The sequence below is a fragment of the Oncorhynchus kisutch genome, linkage group LG20, assembly GCF_002021735.2.
Source record: "Oncorhynchus kisutch isolate 150728-3 linkage group LG20, Okis_V2, whole genome shotgun sequence".
NCBI classification, from domain to species: Eukaryota; Metazoa; Chordata; class Actinopteri; order Salmoniformes; family Salmonidae; genus Oncorhynchus; species Oncorhynchus kisutch.
In genome coordinates this window covers 18980892-19008868 of record NC_034193.2, presented here as the reverse complement: position 1 = coordinate 19008868, position 27977 = coordinate 18980892, and the positions used below count along the sequence as shown (strand labels likewise).

The 27977-nt window shown below is 43.4% G+C and overlaps 2 protein-coding genes across 3 annotated transcripts in view; one reads left to right on the top strand and one right to left on the bottom strand.

Moving 5' to 3' along the window:
* Positions 1-125: 125 nt before the first annotated feature.
* On the bottom strand, positions 126-27977 carry LOC109865925 (proto-oncogene Wnt-3-like). 2 transcript variants are annotated; one of them, XM_020454437.2, is made up of 4 exons: positions 27699-27977; positions 7850-8091; positions 3829-4094; positions 126-936 (listed from the first exon to the last, which is right to left on the bottom strand). In XM_020454437.2, the coding sequence occupies exons 1-4, from the start codon at positions 27776-27778 to the stop codon at positions 457-459; spliced, it is 1068 nt and encodes a 355-aa protein (XP_020310026.1). In that variant the 5' UTR covers positions 27779-27977; the 3' UTR covers positions 126-456. The 2 variants fall into 2 exon arrangements, with proteins under 2 accessions (XP_020310026.1, XP_020310025.1); XM_020454436.2 differs by lacking the exon at positions 27699-27977 and adding an exon at positions 12170-13062.
* The window catches only part of ormdl3 (ORMDL sphingolipid biosynthesis regulator 3), a 34550-nt gene continuing 19080 nt past the window's right edge, over positions 12508-27977 (top strand). The window contains exon 1 of the mRNA XM_031799457.1: positions 12508-12613. The gene's annotated coding sequence lies outside the window, so the exon portion shown is untranslated. The remainder of the gene's footprint in view (positions 12614-27977) is intronic.

The window sequence follows — 27977 nt, the reverse complement described above, 5'->3', positions numbered from 1 at the left end:
GTTCTCAATAGTCGACCAGCCAGGTGATTGACTGGTGGAATCAGGTGTTAGTTAAAAATATGTAAATTCGATTGCAACGGTCTGGAAAGTCATCGGTTACTGCACAGCCGTGTGTGGGGGAAATAAATAAAGAAGGGGTCATGGCCCAATGGTGCAGGAATGGGAACAGGTCAAACTGACAGCTTGTTCCAAAGGAAATGGGCCCTCCCATATGTCCGTTCGTGGAACTACCTACTCAAATAGAGGAGGAGGATGCAGGGCTTGGAAGAAGGATATGTTTTTTTTTTTATTACAAGGGTGCAGAAGAATAGAGTTCCAGTACAAAGTGCCATTCCTCATTGGTGCCTGTCTGTCTGTCTGTATATATGCAAGGACTGCAGTGTGTGTGTTTGTGTGTCTGCGATGGTCACTATGGTCCATCATTCTGTCCGTCTGTCCGAGCGAGCGCACAGGCTCTCACTTGCATGTGTGTACGTCGTAGACACGCACACACTCCTGGCAGCTGACGTAGCAGCACCAGTGGAAGATGCAGTGGCACTTCTCCTTTCGCTTCTCAGTCCGGGTGTTGTGGCCCCTGCCGCAGCAGAGCAGGTCACAGCCCTCGATGCCGTGCGAGGACAAATTGCAGGCACGGTCGCGGGTGCCGAACGAGCCCGTCTCCTGGTTGGGCTCGCAGAAGTTGGGCGAGCCCTCGTAGTAGACCATGTCACGCTCCGTGGGGTGTTTGAAGAAGGCATACTTGGCGCGCAGCGTCTCCACCCAGCCACGCGACTCTCGGTGCTTCTCCACCACCATCTCCGAGGCGCTGTCATACTTGTCTTTCAGGTAGTCACCCAGCATGCGGAAGTCGGGCTGTGCCCACCAGCACGTTTTCACCTCACAGCTGCCAGACAGGCCATGGCATTTACAGCGAAGGTGCATGTGGTCCAGGATGGTCTGGGAAAAAAAGAGAAATAGGGAGAAGGAAACAGTTCAGAAACTGATCGAATAATCCTGTTTTCTTTCAGCACAGTGTAAATGTGATATCGATTGGTAGCTTGTCAGTCTACTACCGGAAAGTCCATTTGATGAACTACTCTTACCAATAACCTGGCTAGTGACGACCGACTTGTAGGTTGAGAACAACATGCTACTTGGCTGAGTCTTCAGGTGTAGTTCAGGCAGCTGTGAAACAGAGGTAGGCCTTTGCAGTGTGCAGCAGCTAATTCCCTCAGAAGTCACTGCACTCACCTGAGCAACGCCACCGGCTCTCTTAGCCTTTGTTTAGATTTGCTTAGCTTTAATTCTCTGGCTATATTTAGCTGCAGAATTCCCCCACCTGCGCCGGAAGGCAGGTGCTTGTGGCACCTTTGGGAGAGAGGGGAGTGGGGGCGCTGAGGGGTGGAGGGGTTCTTAGTTCTGACATCATGTCCTGGGCTCGTCTGGCCCCTGGCATCTCCCAGGGGCCCTGGGGGGAAACAATGGAGTGTGAGAGTGCCAGGTGGGGCGACTGGGATCAGGGTGATGGAGAGAGGGAGAGGGGTTGTGACAGGGCTGCCTGCCGTTTTGCGGCTCATGTGGGCTCCCTGCTCCTGTCTAGTCAGATCAAAAGGCTGCCTTGTTGCCGTGTGGTCTCTCCAATTGCCCCTCAGCGTGCTGGTGAGGAGTAGCTCGCCAGATATTTCACTGAGCAATGACAGCAACGAGTGATGGTTTAAGTCCAGGCTGATTCCCTTCTCTTCCCCCTCAACTAACTCAGGTTATTTGTCTGTCAGGGAATTTCGGATGGGATGTGAGGCATGAAAGGCAGGGGCAACTTTTTTACATCAGATAATTTCCCAGTCTTTCAAGATGAAGTGCTACTTTTCAGGCGGAAACTCACTGAAATGTGGAATGAATTGAAGTCAAATACCGAAATCTTTCCTGTCACAGAATTAGTAATCTGGTACTGTAATGTTTACTGTGGATAATTCCATCCTGTTGCCAAAAAAGTAGATCTTTGTTCATTGTCTTTTTACCTTTCTTCAGCTACAAGGCTGGGTGTGTCCAGTATCATTATGTAGTATCATTACATTATGTAGTATCATTACATTATGTAGTATCATTACATATCATTATGTAGTGGTGTGTATTAAAGTATATCCACTGCATCCTGCTTGGCTGTGTAGTAAACAGTGTTATGTACAGTTGAAGTCGGAAGTTTACATACACCTTAGCCAAATACATTTAAACTCAGTTTTTCACAAATCCTGACATTTAATCCTAGAAAATAATTCCCTGTCTTAGGTCAGTTAGGATCAGCACTTTTTTAAAGAATGTGAAATAATAGTAGAGAATTATTTATTTCAGCTTTTATTTTCTTTCATCACATTCCCAGTGAGCCAGAAGTTTACATACACTCAATTCGTATTTGGTAGCATTGCCTTTAAATAGTTTAACATGCGTCAAACATTTCAGGTAGCCTTCCACAAGCTTCCCACAATAAGTTGGGTGAATTTTGGCCCATTCCTACTGACAGAGCTGGTGTAACTGAGTCAGGTTTGTAGGCCTCCTTGCTTGCACACGTTTTACAGTTCGGCCCACAAATGTTCTATAGGATTGCGGTCAGGCCTTTGTGATGGCCACTCCAATAACTTGACTTTGTTGTCCTTAAGCCATTTTGCCACAACTTTGGAAGTATGCTTAAGGTCATTGTCCATTTGGAAGGCCCATTTGCAACCAAGCTTTAACTTCCTGACTGATGTCTTAAGATGTTGCTTCAATATATCCACATACATTTCCATCCTCATGGTGCCATCTATTTTGTGAAGTGCACCAGTCGCTCCTGCAGTAAAGCACCCCCACAACATGATGTGGCCACCCCCGTGCTTCACGGTTGGGATGGTGTTCTTCGGCTTGCAAGCCTCCCCCTTTTTCCTCCAAACATAATAATGGTCATTATGGCCAAAAAGTTATATTTTTGTTTCATCAGACCAGACGACATTTCTCCAAAAAGTACGATCTTTGTCCCCATGTGCAGTTGTAAATCGTAGACTGGCTTTTTTATGGCGGTTTCCTGCTGAGCGGCCTTTCAGGTTATGTCGATATAGGACTCGTTTTACTGTGGATATAGATACTTTTGTACCTGTTTCCTCCAGCATCTTCACAAGGTCCGTTGCTGTTGTTCTGGGATTGATTTGCACTTTTCACACCAAAGTTATTTCATCTCTAGGAGACAGAACACGTCTCCTTCCTGAGCGGTATAACAGCTGCGTGGTCCCATGGTGTTTAAACTTGCTTACTATTGTTTGTACAAATGAACGTGGTACCTTCAGGCATTTGGAAATTGCTCCTAAGGATGAACTAGACTTGTGGAGGTCTACAAAAAAAATTCTGAGGTCTTGGCTGATTTCTTTTGATTTTATCATGATGTCAAGCAAAGAGGCACTGAGTTTGAAGGTAGGCCTTGAAATACATCCACAGGTACACCTTCAATTAGCTTATCAGAAGCTTCTCAAGCCATGACATCATTTTCTGGAATTTTCCAAGCTGTTTATTAAAGGCACAGTCAACTTAGTGCATGTAAACTTCTGGAATTGTGATACAGTGAATTATAAGTCAAATAATCTGTCTGTAAACAATTGTTGGAAAAATTACTTGTGTCATGCACAAAGTAGATGTCCTAACCGACTTGCCAAAACTATAGTTCGTTAACAAGAAATTTGTGGAGTGGTGGAAAACCTAAGTGTATGTAAACTTCCGACTTCTACTGTATGTGTATTTACATGACATATTTACGTTGTATAGTATGTATAACCAATATATCCATTGTAGTAAATCCTCAGTGTAGGCCAGTGTAGGCCTATTTACCGTGCGTCCTGCCTCGTTGTTGTGCCGGTTCATAGCAGAGCGTGCATCGGGCCGGTTCTCTCTGGCATCGGCAAACTCTCTGGACACCAGCACCCCGAACTCAGCGTCCTCGCTGCAGCCGCCCCACTTCCAGCCCTCCCCCGGGGGACCCTTGTGGTGGGAATCACAGCCACACATGGTGGACGTGCCCTCAGCGCAGGACCGCGTTACAGCAAACGCCACGCCCGCAGAGGCGATGGCGTGGACAAACGCCGACTCTCTGGTGGCTAGCGAGAAGAAGGAAGGAGTAAATTCAATCAATTAATCTTTAGTACCATCTTCTTAACAAAACAGTTTCTGCAATCATCACTGCTGCCAACTTCCATACATCAGGGGTAATGAAAATGACACCCTTGGGCACAAACCTATTAACACAGCTTTTCACCTTCAAGCAGGTATTCATATATCATAGCGATAAATACTTGGTTGACACACAATGTACTGCAAGAATAATGTTTTTCAGGAAAAAAGTCCTTGAGAGGATTTAAAACATTGGGCCCTGATCAGTGTAGAAAACACTGGGTGAAATTCTCTTCACTCTCATCATCTCAACATCTACCATAGAGCTAGGAGATTTGGACAAAAATCCATATTGCGATAAATTGACCCATTTTTTGCGGTAACAATAAATCAGCGACCAATTATTTTGGGGGGGAGATGGTGTGTTCTACCGATTTTGGAGAGCATCGTAGAGATGGCTACATGAAACATGTCCCCTAGCTGTGGCATCGCCATATTGTGGCTGGTGTCAGTAGGGCCTAATGCTCAGTGAGATCTCAATGACCTTCTGTCATCCCTGAGGTGTGCTGTTTTGCATTGGAAAGTATTTAAGGAATGTCCCCACCCCCCACCCACTCTCCTGCCCCTGTCAGAGCCCAAAGGGCCTCTAGGTAGAAACCTTGCAGTGCGTCTGCTTTGCTCCGTGTTTGTGCTGAGAGATGGAGTTACGCCTCCTTTGAACGGAACAACTTATTATGTAACCAGACACCATTGTTTCACAATCGCAGCTCACTTACTGTGTGCTGAGGGCTTACCCATTTCTCTACTGCACCACCTCGCACTGCACACACACCGGCAGACACACACACACAGAGGGTATGGGGAGGGCCCACTCTGCAATGGAGCCACTGTTAAAGCATTTAGGGAGGCCTAGCCCCTCTAAAACTGACTGCAGTTAGTAGTGTTCTCTACTAAACACCTGCAGGGAAGTTAGTTATTCTACAGTGTAAGTCGATCCACAAGTCTTTGTAGTGTTAATTTACATGAAACAGAAAGATAATTGAAAAAAGTTGTTGTTTCGGTCGCTAGGGGACATTTAACGCGCTCATAAAGTTAATTAGCGCTCAACCTTTCATGACGTTATTTTTTGCCTTTAAGCCTTTGTTTGATTGAAACCTTTATGTGAATGGCTGAATAGAGTCACAGTTCATAATAGGGTGAGAGGTCATATGGCTGCACTGATGGGAAATCCTGGGAAGTGGAAATGTAATATAGTTACTGAACTAACACTAAACATCACCCCTGTTATCTACATGACAACATGTCTCACACAATATCCAATCAGGTAATACATCTTGTAAATATATGGTCACAAAACCATGATTAAAGACATTGTCCAAAGTGCCCACAATCAAAAATGTTTTCCAGTGTGCTTCATTCTAGGTAAACAGCGCTAAAACGTAATTTTTATGCTAAAACCTCAATGTTTGTTTGATTGGATCGCACACACCTCTGGTTGAGAGGCGAGGGGGAGTCCCAGCTAGCCCTGGCAAGCCATGCTGGGCTCTCCACAACGGGGGCCTGTGAGCTGTGGGCCCCGGGAGCTCTGGCTGTCAGCCAAGGCTGCGCTGCTCCTGCTACCTGCTGGGCCCATCAATCCGCCTTTGTTTCCCTTGTGTCACACTAGATTACCCACACAAAGGGCCCAGCGACTCGCGCCCCTGCAGCCCAGCTCTGCCCAGAGTTGGCAATCCCTAAACTCCCCCCCTCCAACACCCTCTCTCCGCCACCACCCTGAAACCCCATCCTCCACTACCACCACCACTTTGCACCCTCAACCCCCCATTTTCCGCCTGTAGCCACCACCATAAACACCATAGTGGTTAAGGTGGCGGGGGAATGGTATAGACACCCTGGTCTGGGACCCCCTCCCTCGTCAACCCCATGCCGTCACTCCCGACACAGGCTGCCCCCCCTCCCTCGCCAGCACCCCCTGCCTTCCTTCCACCTCACCCCAACATGCCGGCCTAGGGTAGGTTGGGAGATTCCCTTTCAGCCTGTTTTCATGACAGAGTCAAAAGGGCGTGTGAATGGGGCGTCCGTGGGAGCCGGGCTGTGTGAGGCGCGCACTGGTCTTCAGGCACAGTAGGGGTTGAGCTGAGCCCTCCAGCCCCTTTCTATTGCATGTAATCTCATTTGGCCTTCCCGCTCCCTTTTTTAAAATGTATTTTTAGGAGAGAGATGGAGGTTCACACTGCCCATTCCTGCCCAGATCCCTTTCCCTCTGACACGCAGGCTAATTAATATCCAATCAGCAGCCTCACTCCGCAACACAAAGACCCATCTTCATCATTAGGTATTTAAAGGCCTACTCCGAGCACCCCAGGTTCTGTTTTCTTAGTGCGTTCTGTGCTTTTGTATCAGATTGTTTAAAGCACCCAGTCAGTCTTAAGACCGTTGATGATTAGTATTCACTGTGAAAAGCCTGGCAGATGATCTCCAGTGTATTAACTGTAATTGTGTGAGCTAATCTTGAGAGATTTACAACACTAACTAACTTTCATGTGTGAAAACATCAACAAGGTTGGGAAGCTCAGAAGAAGACACACAGATTCAAAAGACAAATGTGATGTTGAAGGTAGCGAGATGGATGGACGTCAAATAATCTGTCAGTGCTTGTACCAGCGCTGCTTTCTCACTGCAGTAAGGAAAGGTGTATATTACTGTAATTACCCTGCGGGTCATTTGTCAGTAGGAGCATGTGGAACAGGCAGTGCTCAGCAGCAGAGCAATGGGTTCTTCTATCCCTATGTCAGTTTACGGTACTTACCTCACATTTGTTTACACACCTTGTTTCCCATTTTCTCACTGATATGCAGTGGTGTATAGTACTTAAGTAAAGATACTTTAAAGTAATACCTAAGTAGGTTTTTGGGGTTATCTGTACTTTACTTTTTATATTTTTGACAACTTTTACATTCCTAAAGAAAATAATGTACATTCTACTCTATACATTTTCCCTGACACTCAAAAGTACTTGTTACATTTTGAATGCTTAGCAGGACAGGAAAGTTGTTCAATTCATGCACTTAAAGAGAACATCCCTGGTCATCCCTACTGCCTCTTATCTGGCAGACTCACCAAACACAAATGCTTTTTTGTAAATGATGTCTGAGTGTTGGAGTGTGCCCCAGGCTATCCGTAAATTAAAACAACAAGAAAATAGTGCCGTCTGGTTTGTTTAATATAAGGAACGTGAAATGATTTATACTTTTACTTTTGATACTTTATTACATTTTAGCAATTACATTTAATTTTGATACTGAAGTATATTTAAAACCAAATACTTTTAGACTTTTACTCAAGTAGTATTTTACTGGGTGACTTTCACTTTTACTTGAGTCCTTTTAAATTAAGGTATCTTTACTTTTACTCAAGTATGAGAATTGGGTACTTTTTTCACTACTGCTGATATGTCCCTTTAATGTTTTTATCACCGCTATGAGAAAAAGTAGTTTCCTCATAGAACCTGCAATCCCCTGTTGAAGTCAGATTAGCTCATCTTTTACTGAGGAGTCAAATTCCATGGTTGTTGTACATCAATGCGGTTTTTTTGTATGTTTTATATGGTACTTGGCTGTAATTCATATATCCCAAAGATATCTCAGTTACATCCCTCATATGAATACCTCACTGGCAGTATAGAGGAAGGAGTATATTTGTATTCTTCATACAAACAGTCCTGTTACAGTAGGAGGCCTACCTTTGTCCAGTACGGGCCCGAAGATGGCCAGGTTGTCCTTGATGGTGGTGCAGTTCCAGCGGCGCCCCCTAAACTGGTGCTGGCACTCTTGGATGCCCAGCTTCACGCCCTCGGCCACACTGGGCATGATCTCGATGTAGTTGCGACAGAAGCGCAGCTGCTTGGGCACCAGGCCGGGGATAGAGCCACACAGGATGGGTTGGGAGCCCAGAGACGAGTACTGCTGCCCCAAGGCTAGGGACCTGCAACACAGGGAGAGTGAAGGACGGGGGAGTGTGTCATGTACCTGCCCATCCAGACCTACAGTATATTACTGTCTAGTCTAGCGCCTACCCTACACAGTCTGTCAGTCTCTCTGTATCTCCATTCAGCTTTCTAACGAGAAGCCATCTATAGGATCTGCTGCCATTGAGAAAAGAGGGCCCTCCCTGAACTCACTGCCTCAATGGCAGGGAGGGTTATATATGCCAGGGAGACCCTCCAGAGGCATATTGTTCAAAGAAAGAAAGCAGATTGCCTCTTGATATACAAAATGAAACTTTTTGTCCCATTGGTTTTAATATATTCTGTGCTCAGAGTTGCTTTTGCAGTAGGTGGGGTTGATTATTGTTTTTCTGTGGGGGTTGGGTTGACTCAGTGAGTGTTTTATTGGCTGCATGAGTGCTTAATGCAGTTGCACTTACAGAAGCTAATAGCCCCTCTTCAAGAAAGGGATATGACCTATTAGTATTGACTTTTCAAAGAGCTCCCTCTTGTTAGCCCCCGCAGATCCTGATGATCCGAAAGATAACACACACTAATCTGTCTCTTAGTTTCTCCTCTAGATAAGACGCACACAAACACACATGCTCGATTCTCTGTTATTAGCCTAATTTCTGATATGCGATGTGTGTGTGTGTGTGTGTGTGTGTGTGTGTGTGTGTGTGTGTGTGTGTGTGTGTGTGTGTGTGTGTGTGTGTGTGTGTGTGTGTGTGTGTGTGTGTGTGTGTGTGTGTGTGTGTGTGTGTGTGTGTGTGTGTGTGTGTGTGTGTGTGTGTGTGTGTGTGTGTGTGTGTAAGAGTGTGTATGCAGTTAAGTTTGTGCCATATGTCGTATTGGACATATGGCATTCCTGAAACTCCCTGTGCTTCACCAGCGTGCTGGCAAAGATGTGCCTAAACATGGATTAATCACCACAACGAGACAGCCCAGATCAGCCAGGGATGCCAGAAACCATTATAGTTTCATCAAGGTAATTAATTTTAATTGCCTGTTTTTTCTCCTTAGATAAGGGAAGGAGAGGAAAAGGTGATGTTTGCTATGTCCATGTTTTAACATGCTTACTGTGATGACAGGCTCAAACAAAACTGCACCTTCTTAAAGATGCTATGTTTGCCATAAAGTAGTTATGAGATTTTGAGGTTTTATTGTTTATTTATTTGCAAGTGTATGCCACTTTTATAAACATGCCCTTACCTACCTATGCGAAGTGGTGCAATCCACCATGCACCACAACGCATTGCTGCAGATATTAAGTCCTGTAAGCTAAATTGACAGTACTATAATTTAGCAGAAGCTTCTCTCAAGAGACAGAGCATTCATGATCCTTATCTGTTTCATGATATTGTACTGTACTGATTTTTTCATCAGCATACACAGACATTTTAGAGTGTGAGAGAGTGTAAGAGAGGATGTGTGAGAGAGACTGTGTGTGAGAGAGAGAGAGAGAATCATGGGGAACAATCGGTGCTGATCAGATCAGAGCGCCACTCGGGAAGACCTCAGGTCAGCCGCAGGGTGCAACTCTATCACGGCAGCCACTGACTCTGAAAGATGAGCCACCCCAACACAAAAGCCAAGCCATTGAAGTCAGAGGGAAAAGTTCACAGCTCATGTACGCTTTGCTTTCTCTCCCAGCCACAACCCCCCCACCACCGCCTTCCTCACACTTTTGCTTTTTGATCTCCTTTGGAATACAGGTGAGCATTGTTACAGCAGGCTCCCAGGTTTCACTGCTTGCCAATGGGGCTTACGCACTGAGACAGCAGGCTGAATGGCTTGGCTAGTACTGCAGCTAAGCTGATGGAACATGTGAGACTGTCAACAGTCATCACTGCCTGGCCTGCCACATGTTCATCTTGCACTAACATACCAATAATGTTCAGAAAGATCATGCAATTTCTAGACTAAATAAAGATGGAGGGAAGACAAGTGACTAGTTCAAAGTCTATTGCAGTGAGCAGTCCTATCTCAAAAGATTAAAATATGCCCGGTAAAGCTAAAGTCATTTCACCTGCATTCACCCAGGCACCCATCATTTCAATGCTGAGTTTTGTTATTTTAAACACACACTTGAAATATGTGTTCGTATTCATAAATATCTGTCGGTCCAATAACAATATCCCAATGATATCAACTGAATAAATAGTTCCATAACATTTCATGTTCCCTTGCACAAAAATAGACCTCTGATTTATGTGCTGGTAATTAGAGAGCGGTCATTTTTTATCTATCCATATTTTTCTGTTATCCAGTAATCTAAGGCCATGTTTACTCAGGCATGAGGGAAGACCTTATAAACTCATCGGCCAATCCCAGAAATGCCACTGAGTTCAAGTGTTGCTGACTTCACTCTGTCTGGAGTGACTGAGTGACTAAGTTGCGTAATTACACAGTCTGCCAGCTGTGCTACTGCCCATTAATCTCCCAACCTGCTATGGGGCGGACCTGAGTTGATGCCCTGGCCCTGCATGGAGCTGCCTGCCATGGTGGAGCCCATCCCTGGCACCACATAGCCAATCGGCTCGCCCCGTCTCCTTCTGGTACGTTTGCTACTGACGCACCAGTTTCGGAGGCGATGTGTGGATGTCTGATGAAGTCAATTACTTAACCGCAGGAGGGTTTTCTTGTGGACTTAGCGTGTTTAGACTACACGCTGAGGCTCTGCGTCCTCTTTTATTTTGTTTGTAAAGGATGAGCCTCACTTGGTCTGTAATGGACTGACGAGATGAAAGCAAGGGTTGTCTTTGGCTAGGTGCTAATGACAGTCTTAGATCTGAGGAGAAGCCTGTGGGTGCCAGGCATATCACACACACACACAGACAGAGCGCTGTGCATCACGCTGAGCCGGTCGGCTTTGCCTCGCTTCTTGGAAGCCATGATCGATGTGTCTCAACCAAGTGGGAGAGGAGCACAGAAGCAGCAGGGCATGGGCTGAGGGAGGCAGAATGCCGGGGGAATCCGCTCTAGGGGAGTAGACAGAGGAGCAGAAACTGCTTGGCAGGTGCATGCCTAGGCAGGTCTGTGACTGTGGGGCCTCCTCTGGCCCTGTGGGGGATTAGTACTGCTGGTTGGGGGTTTTCTCAGTATCAAAAGCAACTCGACGTGAGCATATGGGCCACTAGAAACCACAGACACGAAGAAGAGGAGACAAAGGGATTTCACCACAAAGTGCAAAACGGTTTAAATTAAGGACATATCTATCAAGGCTATTTTCACAGGGGCAAAGCCTTGCGATTCTGCTCCATATGTCTTTTATGAAGGTTTGCGTCACCACTCCCTTAGCTGCTGAATAACCTTTGATTCAATCAGTATGTGTGGCTAGAATATTTTGCAGCTATCTCTGTGGGAGGTCTACATCACTGGGGTCAAAATGTCATACCTGTCTAAGAGCAGACTTTCCCTTTGTGACAGCCAGGTACTCCATGCCCAGAGGCACAGAAAACACTTTGCGACCCTCTGAACCACTTTAAGCATGACACCTGACCTCCTTGCCTTGAGCTTGGTGGCATGTAGGAGCAGTTTGAAGTTCATGACCAGCTAGGCCTCCTATCCTATCATCACTTTAACCTCCAGTCATGCATTCAGCTCAACACCAGTCAAGGACAATTACCTCAAATGTGTAGCCCTCTTAATCTCTCCAATAGTATAAAGCCAATGTCAACTGTAACATGTGCAATCACTCAGTTGTATTAGGCCTATTGGCTTACTTTGTAAAGTGAGTGGGCATATTCCTGAAAATGATGTCCCTATGACAGTGCTTTTATACCATGTTGACAACTTTATTCCTCAATAGGCCTAGGCTACAACTCATCCCATTCTCTATAATTTGAATGTAGCCATGTGAAGGGGATAACTAAGCAAGCTATCTCAATTCACCAATATTGTTGTCAGTTTGTCATCCATCTATCCAGTAATAGGCCTATAAAAGAACAGGATACTGTGACTATGTAGTTGCTGTTTTAAATTGCTTCAGTCATTGTATTAGTAGACACATTTGAATTATTTAGGATTTCCAATAGTGCTTTATATTTGTGTTGTTAAAGTCACTGCTGAACTCACCATTTTGTTGGAGCCCTCGTCACGAGGAACACTTCTGGAACTAGACTTGTGGTTGCTTGGTCCATTATTGCTCAAGTTTACTTGTTGATGTAAATAGCCTACACGTTTTTCACAGCGCAGAAAATGCCAGTCAAGTTGTCAAAGAGTTAACATAACTTCCGCCAACATGGCGCCCCATTTAGACCTTTAATCTTGTAAAGGTTTACCAAACATATATCATATCAAAGAGAGTCGCCACTATGTGATATTTCAAAAACACAACAAGAGCAAACCGACACGAACTATCTAGACCGGCAGGACAGACGGCCGTTCTCTGTCAGTAAAACAGTCTCGTGCTGTTCCTCTTCTTCCCGCGCCTTGTTACCGATTGTAATCTTCTCGCATGATGTCGCCTACACTAAAATACACCACAAGTTGTAACTTTTGGCAATGAAAAGTTATCAGGTAAGATCCATGCAATGTTACAGGGATGGGGATTCGGTTTTCAGTTAATAGATGGACAATTTAATTCCTGAATCTATGCTAATGCATGCTTGGTTTTAGGCTAGCCTAGGCTACTCACACGTGCTACACACATGCAACAATGAAGATGTTGAATGGAGAGCAGCAATTATGCCCAACAAGCTGTCAAACTCCCTTTAGCTTGAGTAAAGTGCAGGTAGGCTAGGCTACTTAACTGCAGTAACCAACATTTCTAGGAGGGGTATTGCTAATGTCTTCTGACTGAGTTGCAATCGGCAAAAATGCAACGTTTGCCCATGGCACTATGACCATAATGGGGCCTAGGAAGAGAGAGCAAAACAGATAGGGAGAGAAGGATTAGAGAGAACCAGCCTGTCACAATCCATCCCTCTATGCATTATTCCCCAGGCACTGTTCAACGCTTCATGGAAAATAGGGTGATGTGTGCTTGTGTAGAGGGGATGGCTCTGTTGCTACTTGTACTCAAAGGCTTTACTCCTATCATGCCATGCATTTAGGTGCACACATGGTTACCCTGTCATAGTTACTGTACAGTGCTTTTTCTGCATAGAAAAGTAAGTCAAAACAGTAAAAAATTAAATAATAAATCAACCTAATTTACGGGATGGTAAAACGTTTTTAGTGTAAACTTAAACGACTACAATCAGATATAGATTATGTAGAGAAGGGCAATTCCACAGTAACAGAATTACGCTGAGACTCAGATTTTTCACTTTTAAAATATGCCAAACAAAAACCATTGATTGCAAAGTTAAACAAACCATACAACTCTATGCACAAAGACCAATTGGAACAATTTCCACTGAGAATTTTACAAAAACACATTTACTGGAAGCACTGTGCAGAAACAAATTTGGTAGCAGAATTTCTGTCAAAATCTCCCTCAGGATTTATGCAACCACGATTTCCATGTATATGCTCCGAATTAAGATTACAAGATGTCTGCAAAAAGAACGGGGTGTCAGCTATGATATGACACCTTGAGTTTAAAAAAATCTATTTTGGTTATTGAACTACAGTAAGTGAAGTGGATTAACACCTGGTAACGGAATTACGGTAACATAATTAAATTATGGGTCCCTGATCTGTACCATACTGAAATGCATAATTATGAATGTTATTCTCTTCATAGTGATGTATCCGGAATAGGTACACAAAAGGTAGAACAATTTAATAACCTCCTTTGCATGTTTGGGTATTATTCTACTCACAGGCTAATATTCTAATGAGCTCTGTCCCCAAACAATACCAAATTTGGTTGGTCTGGACCGTAAAAATCTGTACCAATCATAGATGTCTATGTTTCAAAAGTTTGGGCATCACAGTACAGTACAGTTTATTTGTTTATTTGGATCCAATAGTTTTGCAGAAGCAGCAGCTACTCTTCCTGGGGTCCACAAAAAAACACAAAACATGAAAAGTAACAAAACACTGATAGACAAGGAGTGCCATACAAATTTAAAATACAACGATATACAAACAATGCAACTGAAACATAATACAAACAATACAACAATAATGTGTGTGTTAGAGTGTGTGTGTGTCTGTTTTGAGCCAGCTGCTGCTTTCTTTCCTTGCGGCACTTGACCATTTTAATGGACAGTAATCAAGAAGGGACAAGACCAGCGCTAGTACAGTTCATTTTTATGTAAAAAACACAACATGTATTTTAATAACAGACACACCCCTCGCCATCTTCACAACAACTTTGTCAATATGATTTGACCATGATAATTGACCATTCAACGATATACCTAGGAGTTTAGGTTTCTCAACTTGCTTAATGGGTCTGCTGCCCTTTATGTACAACTCAAGATAAGGTTTAGGTTTTAGAGAACGTTTTGAACCAAATACAATGCTTTTAGTTTTAGATGTATCTAAGACCAATTTATTAATAATCACCCATTCTGATACTGACTGTAGCTCCTTATTTAGCATATCAGTGAGCTCACTGGCTTTGGGTGCTGACATGTGGAGTCATCCAGTCATAGTCATTCTAGTTTCGAGTAAGACCAGTGGCAAATCATTTGTAAAAATAGAGAAGACTAAAGGCCCAAGGTACCGCCCTGAGGAACCCCACAGAGAAGCTCCATTGAATAATACTCTATGGATTCTATTAGTTAAATAACTCTCCAACAATGTGATTAGTTTTTTTTCTATAACAATTTATTACCAATAACTTCAAAAGCTGCACTGAAATCTAAGAATACAGCTCCAACTATCAAATCATCAGTCAGTGCAGTACAAGTTTAGTGCCCTTCTCTATATGCATGCTGAAAGTCAGTAGTTAACTTGTTCTCTGAAAATTAGCATTGTATTTGGTCAAACACAATCCTCTCCATCAGTTTACTTAGAACAGACATACACTCCTTTAAGCTTTTATTAAAGATGATGCAAATAGATAACGCAAATAGGGGTGGCAATACAGTCTGCTATCCTTCTCAATAGTTTCTATGCCTGGTGGCTTATTATTATTTTTATTATTATTGATGGATAACAATAGTTTTTCCACCTCTAACACTAACTTGTCAAAATTCTAAACAGCGATCCTTCTCTTTCATTATTAGATATTTTGTACAAAAATAAACAATATATACAAAAGTATGTGGACACCCCTTCAAATTAGTGTATTCTGCTATTTCAGCCACACCCCTTACTGACAGGTGTATAAAATCGAGCACACAACCATGCAATCTCCATATACAAACATTGTCAGTAGAATTGCCTTACAGTGACTTTCTACGTGGCACCGTCATAGGATGCCACCTTTCCAACAAGTCAGTGTTTTCACATTTCTGCCCTGTTAGAGGCACCGGCCAACTGTAAGTGCTGTTATTGCGAATCTAGGAGCAGCAACGGCTCAGCTGCGAAGTGGTAGGCCACACAAGCTCACAGAACGGGACCGCCGAGTGCTGAAGCGCATAGCTCGTAAACATCGTCTGTCCTTGGTTGCAACACTCACTACCGAGTTCCAAACTGCCTCTGGAAGCAACATCAGCACAATAACTGGTCATCGGGAGCTTCATGAAATCACCATGCGCAATGCCAAGTATCGGCTAGAGTGGTGTAATGCTCGTCACCATTGGACTCTGGAGCAGTGGAAATGCGTTCTCTGGAGTGATGAATCACGCTTCACCATCTAGTAGTCCGACTGACTAATCTGGGTTTGGTGTATGCCAGGAGAACGCTACCTGCCCCCAGCATGTAATGACCTTCTAGATGATTCTGTGCTTCCAACTTTGTGGCAACAGGGAAGGCCCTTTCCTGTTTCAGCATGACAATTCCTCCATGCAAAGTGAGGTCCATACAGAAATGGTTTGTCCCGATCTGTGTGAAAGACTTGACTGGCCTGCACAGAGCCCTGACGTCAACCCCATCTAACATCTTTGCGATGAATTGGAACGCAGACTGCGAGCCAGGCCTAATCACCCAACATCAGTGCCCAACCTCACAAATGCTCTTGTGGCTGAATTGAAGCAAGTTCCAGAAGAAATGTTCCAACATTTAGTGGAAAGCCTTCCCAGAAGAGTGGAGGCTGTTATAGCAGCAAAGGGACCAACTCCATATTAATGCCCATGGTTTTGGAATGAGATGTTCAACAAGCATGTGTCCACATACTTTTGGTCATGTAGTGTAGCTTCAAGAGCTTTGTCCAAATACTGAGGGCAGATTTAAACAGCAACAAACAGCAGGGATTTAGACAGACACTAGCTCAGGATAATTCGCTGCCCCAGCCACAAGGGCTAACCGCGTTATGGCCTGTGTTCAAGCTTTTAAGGAAACGTTGCTAGCTGGTTAGCTAGTTAGCAGCAAGGCTAGCTGCTACGCCCAGCAGCTCTTCAAACTTTTGGTTGGCAGGATCCCTGGACAGATATAGCGGTCCCAGCAACTGAGGCTGGATCCCTGGACAGATATAGCGGTCCCAGCAACTGAGGCTGGATCCCTGGACAGATATAGCGGTCCCAGCAACTGAGGCTAACCGCGTCACGGGAAACAAATTCAAAAGGTAGCTAACAACTGTATTGTACTGACCTACTTTTCTTTACTGTACTGTACTGTGCTGTTCAAACTTGTGAAATAGACGTCTATGATTGGTTTAAATTTGGACTGACCCAATATCAACAATTTTTCAACGTCCGTGGACGTCCAGTGTCGTTCGGTGCTCAGTGGGTGAGTGGGCTGGTGACAGTGAATGGAAAGAGAGGGAGCTCATGGGTAGGTGTCAGTAAGAGCCGGGAGAAATTACATTAACTGGAGAGAGTGAGAAGAGAGACAGGGAGAGAGAGAGAGAGAGAGGGAGGGGTTGTCCAGACTGTTTTCACACTCTTGATTTGACCACCTAGCGACAGAAAACGAAAGAAAATTGTTATGAGCTGAACCAAACAGTATGCCAGTGGAAGGGAGAACAGTAGCAGGTGACCCAATTGTGGTGTGTGACTACTATGAATTCCCATTGTTGCCAAATCAGTTGTAGCCATTCTTTTACAGATGTTTTTGGTCATTCTGTTACCGACTTAATAAATCATAAACCAAATTGTTATCAGTAAAAACACTATAACTAATTGATAGGTCTACATTTACTTGTTACTTCTGTGAACTTTCATTGTCCTCCCTCCTCATGAGAGAAATTGGAAAATATTGATTGTGTTTTGATGTATTTCTAATGCCTTTTAATACTTTTTCTGATAGATGTTCCTTTTCCAAAACCTTTGCTTATTCCTAATTTGTCAGATGGAAAATGGTTGTAATGTATATACTGTATGCCTTCATTTCTCAAACATGTAGACTTTGCTTTCATTTGACACCAAATTTGATGTGCTCCTATGAACGTCACATGTTAGTGCTCTTGTTTTCTTTTCTCAAAGAAATGCACAAAATATTATTATTATTATTATGGACCTATGTATTTTTAAATAAGATATTCTTTGAGACCAAACAATCACAAAAATATAAACTATGCATTCAGGAGTATTTTTGTCATCATGGCATGGGGCCCCAATTGATTTTGTTGTTTGAGTCACTCGGGTATAAGCCATGGAAAAATGTGTAGAATTTCAGGAAATTAGCTTTAAAACTGCAAATGTTCTCTCAGCCTCATGGCAAAATGTGTAGAATTGCAGGATGCCAGCTTTAAAATGGTAAAAAATGTATCTCCATGGCAGAATTTCAGGAAATTAGCTGTAAGACAGCAAATTCTGTTTCTGCGGCCAAGAGAAGAGCCTCTAAAATGTTAAATCGTTGACCACGCCATTGGCCACCCCCACTGTCACATCCACCACCTAAACCCCATTTATATCCAGATAAATACCCTGCTGTGGGGACAAATCGCTGTCTTATAATTCAACTGAATGTTCAGTGAAACTACTGTACCATAGCCTCACCCACTGCATTATCCTGCTTGTTGAGTGTGTTGACTGGCTACTTCATAAAACAGATAACAGCCTGCTGAAAATTTGGCGGATGCTGATATACCAACCTTTTGACTCATATCACATTTAACTTAATTTCAATGTGATGACTGACTGTACCTTGTTTGTTTGCGTAGAACACTGTCTCAACCACCCCTACACATAATGTAACCCGTCGATAATGACTTGCTGATAGATCTGTGTTGTAGGAGAGAAGTGGGATTCATTTAAGATTTCTCCACCACACATTTGCATAGGGATAGTTGTTGATGAATACCAATCAGTCTTGTGCATGTGTGAAAAACTGTGATTCGATTAATTCAATTCATCTTATACCACAGCATTGTTGAATACTCATTTTTGATTGGCTAGGGCATTCTAGAATGGACATTATAACCAGATAACGGGACAGTTAGAAAAGATACCGGGACACCTTGCAATCATGATTCCCATTTGCAGTCCCATTTGCGTACGATAGTTGTCTTATCAATCACACCAAGATGAAACTCAGACTCCAGATAGTTAGAGACCATATAAAGTCCACAGACTGTTCGGTCTATAGGAGCGCTCTCTACAATGAAGTGCTATCAAACTTTATTCTAGCTCTATGTTGACATCAGAAGTTGTCAGATTTACCCTGGAGGTCTGTGCTAAATGAGGCCTCATGCACTCAGGATGAACACCAAAACATTGCCATCGGAATCTCAATTATAATCCAACCACAGAATCCACAGGAGAGACAAAGACACTCTGAAGAGAGTGTAAGTGGGGCACAGGAAGTTGTCGGCTTCGCCCCCAGGATGGGACTTTTCCTGGCGGAGGCTGGAATGCACAGCTCCTCTCTGTGTTGTTGTGTTCTGTTTTTCTTTGGCACACTTTTGATTTGTAGTCCAACAGCTCTGGGCTGATCAGATAAAAAATGACAGGACCCCAGAAAAATTTCCAGCCTGTTTTTTTTTTCTTCTTTCAAACCCTTCATCCCTCTCTCCCTTCATCCCTCTCTCCCTAGCTCTTGCTCTCCCTCCTTCAATACTTTGAGAGCGAGTGCAAAGCTGGGACAGGGAGCCCCTGCAGTCAGAACAGAGGAGAACAGGGAGCTGGGGTGTAAACTTGTGAACCTGTCTGTCAGGAAGCGACACTGAGTGTGAGAGCCGTGCAGTTTGCAGTTCGCTGGGGAGCAGACAGAACACTCTGACTGACTGTGTTTAGTTTAACTCAGTGCAGCAGTGCCAGTCATAGTGGAAATAGCCCTTTCTTTCTTTCTCTCTCGTTCTCTCTCTCTTGCTTGCTCTCAGTCTCGCTCTGTATGTCAGAGCACAGACACAACTGAAACTGTTCAGATAGAAAACGGCATGGCCTGTTTACAAAGTGTTAGTGTGAACCATCCAAAGGAAACAGTAGTAATCAGTGACTGCCCTGGCTTTACCTCTCCTAGCCTTGTGAGACAGTGCCCATTCGTTTTGATTTACATTTGGTTGAATTGTCAATGTGAAATCAACCAAAAATATCACCTTGTCATTTGATTAAGGTTAAAACTTGGGTGAGAAAAATTACATTTTTGCAAATCCAATTAGTTTTCCATGTTGATTCAAAGTCATCACATAGAATTTGTGGGTTGAAATGACGTGGAAACAATATTGATTCAACATAATATTTATTGAATTACACTACATGACCAAAAGTATGTGGATACCTGCTCATCAAACATCTCATTCCAAAGTTTAAAAAAACAACATCATCAAATCAAATGTTATTTGTCACATTCGCCAAATACAACAACCTTACCGTGAAATGCTTACTTACAAACTCTTAACTAACAATGCCGCTTTAAGAAAATTTGTTAAGAAAATATTTACTGACTGAATGAACTAAAGAAAAAAATTGCTAAAAAATGACAAAAACAAAGTTACACAATAAAATAACAATAAGGAGGCTATATACAGGGAGGTACCAGTACCGAGTCAATGTGTGGGGTACAGGTTAGTCAAAATAATTTGTACATGTAGGTAGGGGTAAAGTGACTATGCATAGATAATAGACATTAAGTAGCAGCAGTGTAAAATCAAAGGTGGGGGGGTGTCAGTGCAAATAGTCTGGGTGGCCATTTGATTAACTGTTCAGCAGTCTTATGGCTTGGAAGGTAGGAGCTGTTAAGGAGCATTTTGGACAGTACCACTTGCCGTGCGGTAGCAGAGAGAACAGTCTATGACTTGGGTGACTGGAGTCTTTGACAATTGTTTTGGCCTTCGCCTGACACACCTAGTATATAGGTCCGGGATGGCAGGAAGCTTGGCCCCAGTGATGTAATGGGCTGTACGCACTACCCTCTGTAGTGCCTTACGTTCGGTTGCCAAGCAGTTGCCATACCTGGCGGTGATGCAAGTCATGAGCATTAATATTGAGTTGATCCCCCCCCTTTGCTGCTATAACAGCTTCCACTCTTCTGGGAAGGCTTTCCCACTAGATGTTTGAACATTGATGCGGGGATTTACTGTACATTCCAATTCATCCCAAAGGTGTTCAATGGGGTGGAGGTCAGGGCTCTGTGCAGGCCACACCGATCTCGACAGACCATTTCTGTATGGGCCTCACTTTTGGCACGGGGGCATTGTCATGCTGAAATAGGAAAGGGCCTTCCCCAAACTGTTGCCACAAAGTTGGAAGCACAGAATCATCTAGAATGTCATTGTATGCTGTAGCACTAAGATTTCCCTTCATTGGAACTAAGGGGCCTAGCCCGAACCATGAAAAACAACCTCAGACAATCATCCTCCACCAAACTTTACAGTAGGCACTATGCATTGGGGAAGGTAGTGTTCTCCTTGCATCCGCCAAACCCAGATTAATCTGTCGGACTGCCAGATGGTGAAGTGTGATTCATCACTCCAGAGAATGTGTTTCCACTGCTCCAGAGTACAATGGCGGCAAGCTTTACACCACTCCAGCCGACTCTTGGCATTGCGCATGGTGATCTTAGGCTTGCGTTAGGCTGCTCGGCCATGGAAACCCATTTCATGATACTCCCGACGAACAGTTCTTGTGCTGACGTTGCTTCCAGAGGCAGTTTGGAACTCGGTAGTGTTGCAACCGAGGCCAGAGGATTTTTACGCGCTTCAGCACTCGTTGGTCCCGTTCTGTGAGCTTGTGTGGCCTACCACTTCGCAGCTGAGCCGCTGTTGCTCCTAGACGTTTCCACTGCACTTACAGTTGACTGAGGCAGCTCTAGCTGGTCAGAAACGAACTGACTTGGAAAGTTGGCATCCTATGACGGTGCCACGTTGAAAGTCACTTAGCTCTTCAGTAAGGCCATTCTACTGCCAATGTTTGTTTATGGAGATTGCATGGCTGTGTGCTCAAGTTTATACACCTGTCAGCAACAGGTGTGGCTGAAATAGCCGAATCCATTCATTTGAAGGGGCGTCCACACACTTTTGTATATATAGTGTATCTGGAATCTTGTGTTGTGCATACATGTATGACCTGAGACATACCCTGGGAAGGTTTGACTATAATTAAGCATTTAGGGTGCACAGGTGTGACTAATACTAATTTGTCACCAGACGCCAGGCCTGTCTAAAGGTTGCTTCTTGTACATGATTAACTACTGCCCAGTATTTTTTTTTTTTAATTAAACCTTTATTTAACTAGGCTAAGTTAAGAGCAAATTCTTATTTACAAATTCTTATCTACCCCGGCCAAACCCTAACCCGGACGAGGCTGAGCCGATTGTGCGCTGCCCTATGGGACTCCCAAACACGGTCGGTTGTGATACAGCCTGGATTCGAACCAGGGTGTGTAGTGATGCTTCTAGCACTGAGATGCAGTGCTTTAGACCGCTGCCCCACTCGGGAGCCCAGTAGCAGATTTTCAAACAGGAGCTATAGAATGGCCAATTCTGGCCAATGAAGGTTTATACTGTGGTGTGTGTGGGGGTTTCTGTTTCAGAGTGAAGGAGTTTGTTCCTTCCCTCTTTATAACTTCCCTCTCTCTCTCTCTCTCTCTCTCTCTCTCTGTCCATGTGTGTATCCCCGAGGACTCCTGTGCCTCTTGGCGTTTTGGCCTATTTTTCTTTGAGGAACTGTCCTGACCTGTGTTTTAACGCAGGTAATATCCCTGCACTGTGGGACTTTGTCATCACATGTTCTTTGATGATATGCAGAGATTAGGAATCTCCTTTAATACTTTGAACTACCAGCCTCCTTTGAACCTCTCTCCCAACCATCTGGTTAGACTGGATAACGTCATGCCAGTGGTTTGTTTTGTAGAGCTGGACAGTCAGGTGTCAGGCTCTTTTTGTGTCAACTGAGTGTTAGCTCACTCGGATGACGTACATCGATTGCAATTCAAGCAGTTAGCTAGCTACTGTAGCTATCACTGTGGCAAAGGAACCACAGCACAATATAACCCAAACTGGGGCAGAAATAGGGAACCTTATCCACCTGCTCAAGTGATGTAGGCTAGTCCAATATCTACTGTATAGAATGGAGGTTAGCCAAATCAGAAAAAATAAACTTGCATTTCACATGGTACAGATCTCTGTCTGGCAAAGTCACTATACTAGCCATAGATAATTCTCACAGGCATTAGGGATGTCTTTAACACCCGCCTGTATGGCTGCCATTGTTATGGAACCTCACCGGTCTTAATAATAACATTCTGTAAGGATTTCCCCTTTTCTTTCCCCTCCCTCCCATTGCACTGCTCAATATAATGTCTGAACATCCTTGATCTTTTCACACCAGGATTGCAGACGGAGGAGGTTCTCGCACTGAGGATCATTAAAGTGACCCCTTCAGGGGAGGGGGGTGGGGGGGGGCTCACAGTCACATAATGACATTCCAGAGACCCAGAGATGGACCCTAGAGCCCGCATTTAAGCCACAAGAGTTGCCCTGCACATAGAGGGCAGGGGTGGGCAGGACAGGGGATGTGTATGGTAGGCATGACTTAGAGAAGATTGACCATTTCATTTACTCTGCTACCCACATATCACAGAGGGAATCAGTGTTTAGACTTCACGTCTCTCTCTCTCTACCTAACCTTTTATATAGGGCCCAACTGATGTGATTTTTTTGGGTTTGATTCTGATTGGTTGGGGGGTGAAACGTACTGATACCGATATATCTGCACGATATACTGTTTTACAGCAGGGAAAATTAAGTGTATGAAAATGAAGTGTAATTTTTCCACAGTGATTCCTCATAAATTTCCATCCAGAGGAGCAATTGACTTCTTCGGGATCGGTGTCCCGCCCACGGGACGGTTGAGCTAACGTAGGCTAATGCAGTTAGCAAGTAACAAGAAACTTTCTCAGGACATAGACATATCTGATATTGGCAGAAAGCTTAAACTCTTGTTAATCTAACTGCAATATACAATTTACAGTAGCTATTACAGTGATAGAATACCATGCTATTGTTTGAGGAGAGTGCACAGTTTTGAACATGAAAAGTACAAACAAAAATAGGCACATTTGGGCAGTCTCGATACAACATTTTGAACAGAAATGCAATGAGTCATTGGATCAGTCTAAAACCTTGCACATAAACTGCTGCCATTTAATGGCCAAAATCTAAATTTCAGAAGGGCTGGAATGATGGCCTTTCTCTTGCATTTCAAAGATGATGGTACAAAAAAATACAAAATAGTGTTTTGTTTTGTATTATCTTTTACCAGATCTATTGTGTTATATTCTCCTACATTCCATTTTCATTTCCACAAACCTCAAAGTGTTTCCTTTCAAATAGTACCAAGAATATGCATATCCTTGCTTCTAGGCCTGAGTTACAGGCAGTTAGATTTGGGTATGTCATTTTAGGCGAAAATTGAAAAAAAGGGGTGGTTAATAACTATGCTTCAAATGTTGATTTCATACATTAATAACACATCATGAGAAGGGCCGCAGTGTTCAGATCAGCATGAGATACCCTTTCTCATCCAATTTATTGAATATCGTTTATCGGTGGAGTTATCGACCGATATAGTAATATTGGTGAATATAGTAATATTGGTGAATATATATCGGTCCGGGCTTTAGTTTTATACAATATCTATGTCACTGCCTTTCCTCTATCTACTTTCTATACCTTAATCTTAACTTCCTTTGTGTATTATTTTATTATAGTAACACTTTTCTTTGTTACATGAGCATGTACGTTATAATATGTTAACATCATATTTCTGCAATTTCCTGTGTTCCATGTCTGTGGTATTGACAAATGTCTTGTATTTGTCTGTCACGATTGTAGCAAATAGATAGTTTTGGTGCTCCACATATCCCTACTCTGACCTGCAGGAAGTGGATTCCATGCAACTGCTGTGATTATGCCGACTAGGGCGGTGTTGAAATTGGTGCTACCGGAGGCTACACTGATCGGCTAAAAACTGCATTTCACCAAAAGTCACCAGAAACTCTGGCATTAAAAGGTAAAGCCACAGCTCAGTCAGTTTGAATAGTAACATACAGTTTCCATAGGTGACATCCTCTCTCTGGTTCCCTCTGTAACAGAAGAGTGGCCATGATTACCAGAATATTAAGTAGGGTAATAGTCTGCTGGATGTAAATGTTTAACAGTTCTGCGGCAATGTACACCTCAAATATTTGTTCCACCAAGGGTGGTATTTGAAGAGTTTCTAACGGGTAAGACATGGGCGATGTGGAGTGTCGATGTTCACTCATCATGGCCACTGTCTATAACATGAATACAAACAGAAGTGACTGAACTGGCTGACAGGGTGGTATTTGAAGAGTTTCTAACGGGTAAGACATGGGCGATGTGGAGTGTCGATGTTCACTCATCATGGCCACTGTCTATAACATGAATACAAACAGAAGTGACTGAACTGGCTGACAGGTTAGCTTTAGAGCTTTCATTTAGGGATTACCTGTGTGTACACCAAGCGTTGATGGTATTTGAATGTGTGATGGGCTCATCCTAAACTACATTGATGATTTGTCAAGATCTTTTTAAGTTGCTGTTCTCATCATTATACCATGATGACAAACACTTAGGCCTACTGTAGGTATAGTATAGTGTAGAATACAAAGTTGACGCATATCAACCCTTTTTCTCCAATCACTTTGCAGCTGGCCTATCTAAGGGGAAATCAGTTAATTCTGCCTCCAGAACAAGACTGATGACAATGAACGACAACAGGCGCAAAATTCTGTGAGAAAAGATTTTCATACATCCCAGTTTTATAGCCTGGCAAAAGACACCATACAGTATGGAAGCAGTACAGGGCTTTGCCACAATCTTTTCCAAAATACTTGATATTTAAGATGAGACTTGTGAGATGTACTATATTTATGTATAGCGTAAGAGGTGAGTAATAGACATACTATACAAAGTAAAAAAAGCACAGATTTTTCTCCAAATACCACACATTTATATTAGAGATGGGCATCAGGCTGCCAAAACCTTTATCAGATGGCTCTAGTCTACCGAGTGGCGCAGCGGTCTCCCGAGTGGGCACACATCTCAGTGCAAGAGGCGTCACTACAGTACCTGGTTCGAATCCAGGCTGTATCACATCCGGCCGTGATTGGGAGTCCCATAGGGCGGCGCACAATTGGCCCAGCGTCATGCGGGGTAGGCCGTCATTGTAAGTAAGAATTTGTTCTTAACTGACTAGTTAAATGAAGGTTAAATAAAATACAAAGCCCTCTTGGAACATACTGTTATCTTTTATCTGCTTTTGGGGGTGTATTTTGTGTGGCAGCTCCAGCTCCTCTCCAAACCCCTTCATTAGCTAGCTAGCACTCTATCACCTCTTCTTCTGTGCATATGTACATCTCCAGAGTTATTTATGCTCCGTTTTGTTTTCGACACCCCATCTTGTGATTGTGTGACTGGCTGCCAGGCATGGTGCAGTCAAAACTCCTTCTCCCCTCCCTTCCCCACTTGGCTGGAGAATTTACGACCAAGTCATCGCCCTGAAGCTGAAAGGAGCCCTGGCTCGCTGAAACTTAGCACCCTCTCCCTTGACGCACCACGTACCCATCTCGTTGTTTTATCCGCTCTTGGATTTGCTCGACAACGCTCCACGACGACAGTGACAGCGCCCCATGACATCCATTCCTCAGCACCTGTCTGACCACCTGAAGCTATACAAGGCTATTTCATCTTTTCTCCCTCTCCACCTCCCCCACCCTCCACTTCAAATGAGTTATCCAAATCAAAGGTGGTGCGCATTGTCCGGAGCTGAACATTACACCAGTGTCATGTAAGCTCCTTGAGCAGAGAACAGCTGCAGGTAATTCAGACAGAGAATCCTGGTGTCTTTGTTATGTTGTGTGCTGAATCAAGGGAGTGGGTGTAAAGTCGTCCTGCCATTAACACTTCATCCCTGTGGCCTGTGTCTTTGGCAGCTCCCCTCTCTGTAAATGAAACCAGAAGATGCTGGTGGTTTGGGCAGGACCGCTGTGGGACCACAGCTACTAAAAGTGCAGTAGCTCTGACAAGTATTGTGTCGGGATCCAAAGAAGCTTTGTCATACACCTACTCACAAATATCTCCAAAATAAAATACTTCATGTTACAAAAAAGCAAGGCCTATGAGGTCAGATGCATAAAGCTGAATTTGTAATGAGATGATCCTCTACATTTCACGTGAGGGTGCCAAACAGGTTCTGGAATATTCCAACAAAGACACGTAAAAGCCCTACAGAGCATAACCTGATTGTATCATGACACTAACAAACTCCCATAGACCTCGGAAATATTGCAATATTAATTCAATGGCAAAGTATATGCTTAATGATTGTTTATATTAAGTATATTTAAAATGTATTATAACCGTTTATGTATCGATTAGATCTGACACTGTGGCAGTCTCACAGATTTGTTGATTTCATTGATTTGGAGAATTTCAAAATGACAGGGCTTTAAGTCATTTCAAACACTATTGATGGTACTAAACAGTTAACACTTTCTGTGAATAACTCCCTCGAAAACAAAACCAATGAAGAACATTCAGTTAACAATGAAGAGTTACACGGCATGATTGGGGGCCGACGGCCAGAATGTAGAATATGGACCCACAATGGCAAAACGAAACAAAATTACGCTGACTTAAAAGGTCCTGATTGTATGACTCCAAATATAAAATTATAGTTTTATTTAACCAAATCAACTAAGTACTTATTCATTTGGACTCACAAAATGTATGGTTGAGCTTATACAATTTTAGTTTGTCCTGAAGATGTTCAATGTTGTCATTGTCCTTGGAGGATGGAGACATTATCTAAACCAATAATTACACTAATTCCAACCGCTATTTAGAAACGCTCCAGGCCAATATTCAGAGACAATTTACATAGACATGCCATCCATAGGCTCCTTTAAAAAAATCCCTATAGGTATTGAATAAGCTTCATGTTCAAAACTACAATTCCAACCTCCTTAGCATCACAACATTTATCTAATAAGATAAATGGACCTTAGTGAAGAGGAAAAGAACGGCCAGCCTTTTCCGTTACACCAGTGTTTGAGGTTAAGATTCTTTTGGACTGGGCTGGAGAACATTTTTCCACGCAGTCAACTGAAAGTGCACTGTATTCTGCCCTCTAAAAATTATCATTGACCAAAAGTCTATAGCAGCTCTAGGATTTGATGCGGAAACTCTAGATTGTACTCACCACCAGATGGGATAACCTCCAAGCACCCGCCAGCTGGACAACCACACACACATCATATATCCAATCAGGTACAAATCCATGAGGTATGCCTTGTGGTGATAGGAGTGGAAATGGATCAATACATAGAATGTCCAATGGGGAATGAAGAACAGGCTTCCTGGAGGAGAAGCTTTAGCAAAAGCTTGATTGTTGAGGGAGGGGAATTTAAATGAAATTGAAGCAACAAAAAAAACCTCCTGTTTTCCCCCTTCTTTGAGTCGGGCCAGGGAAGTGTGTCTG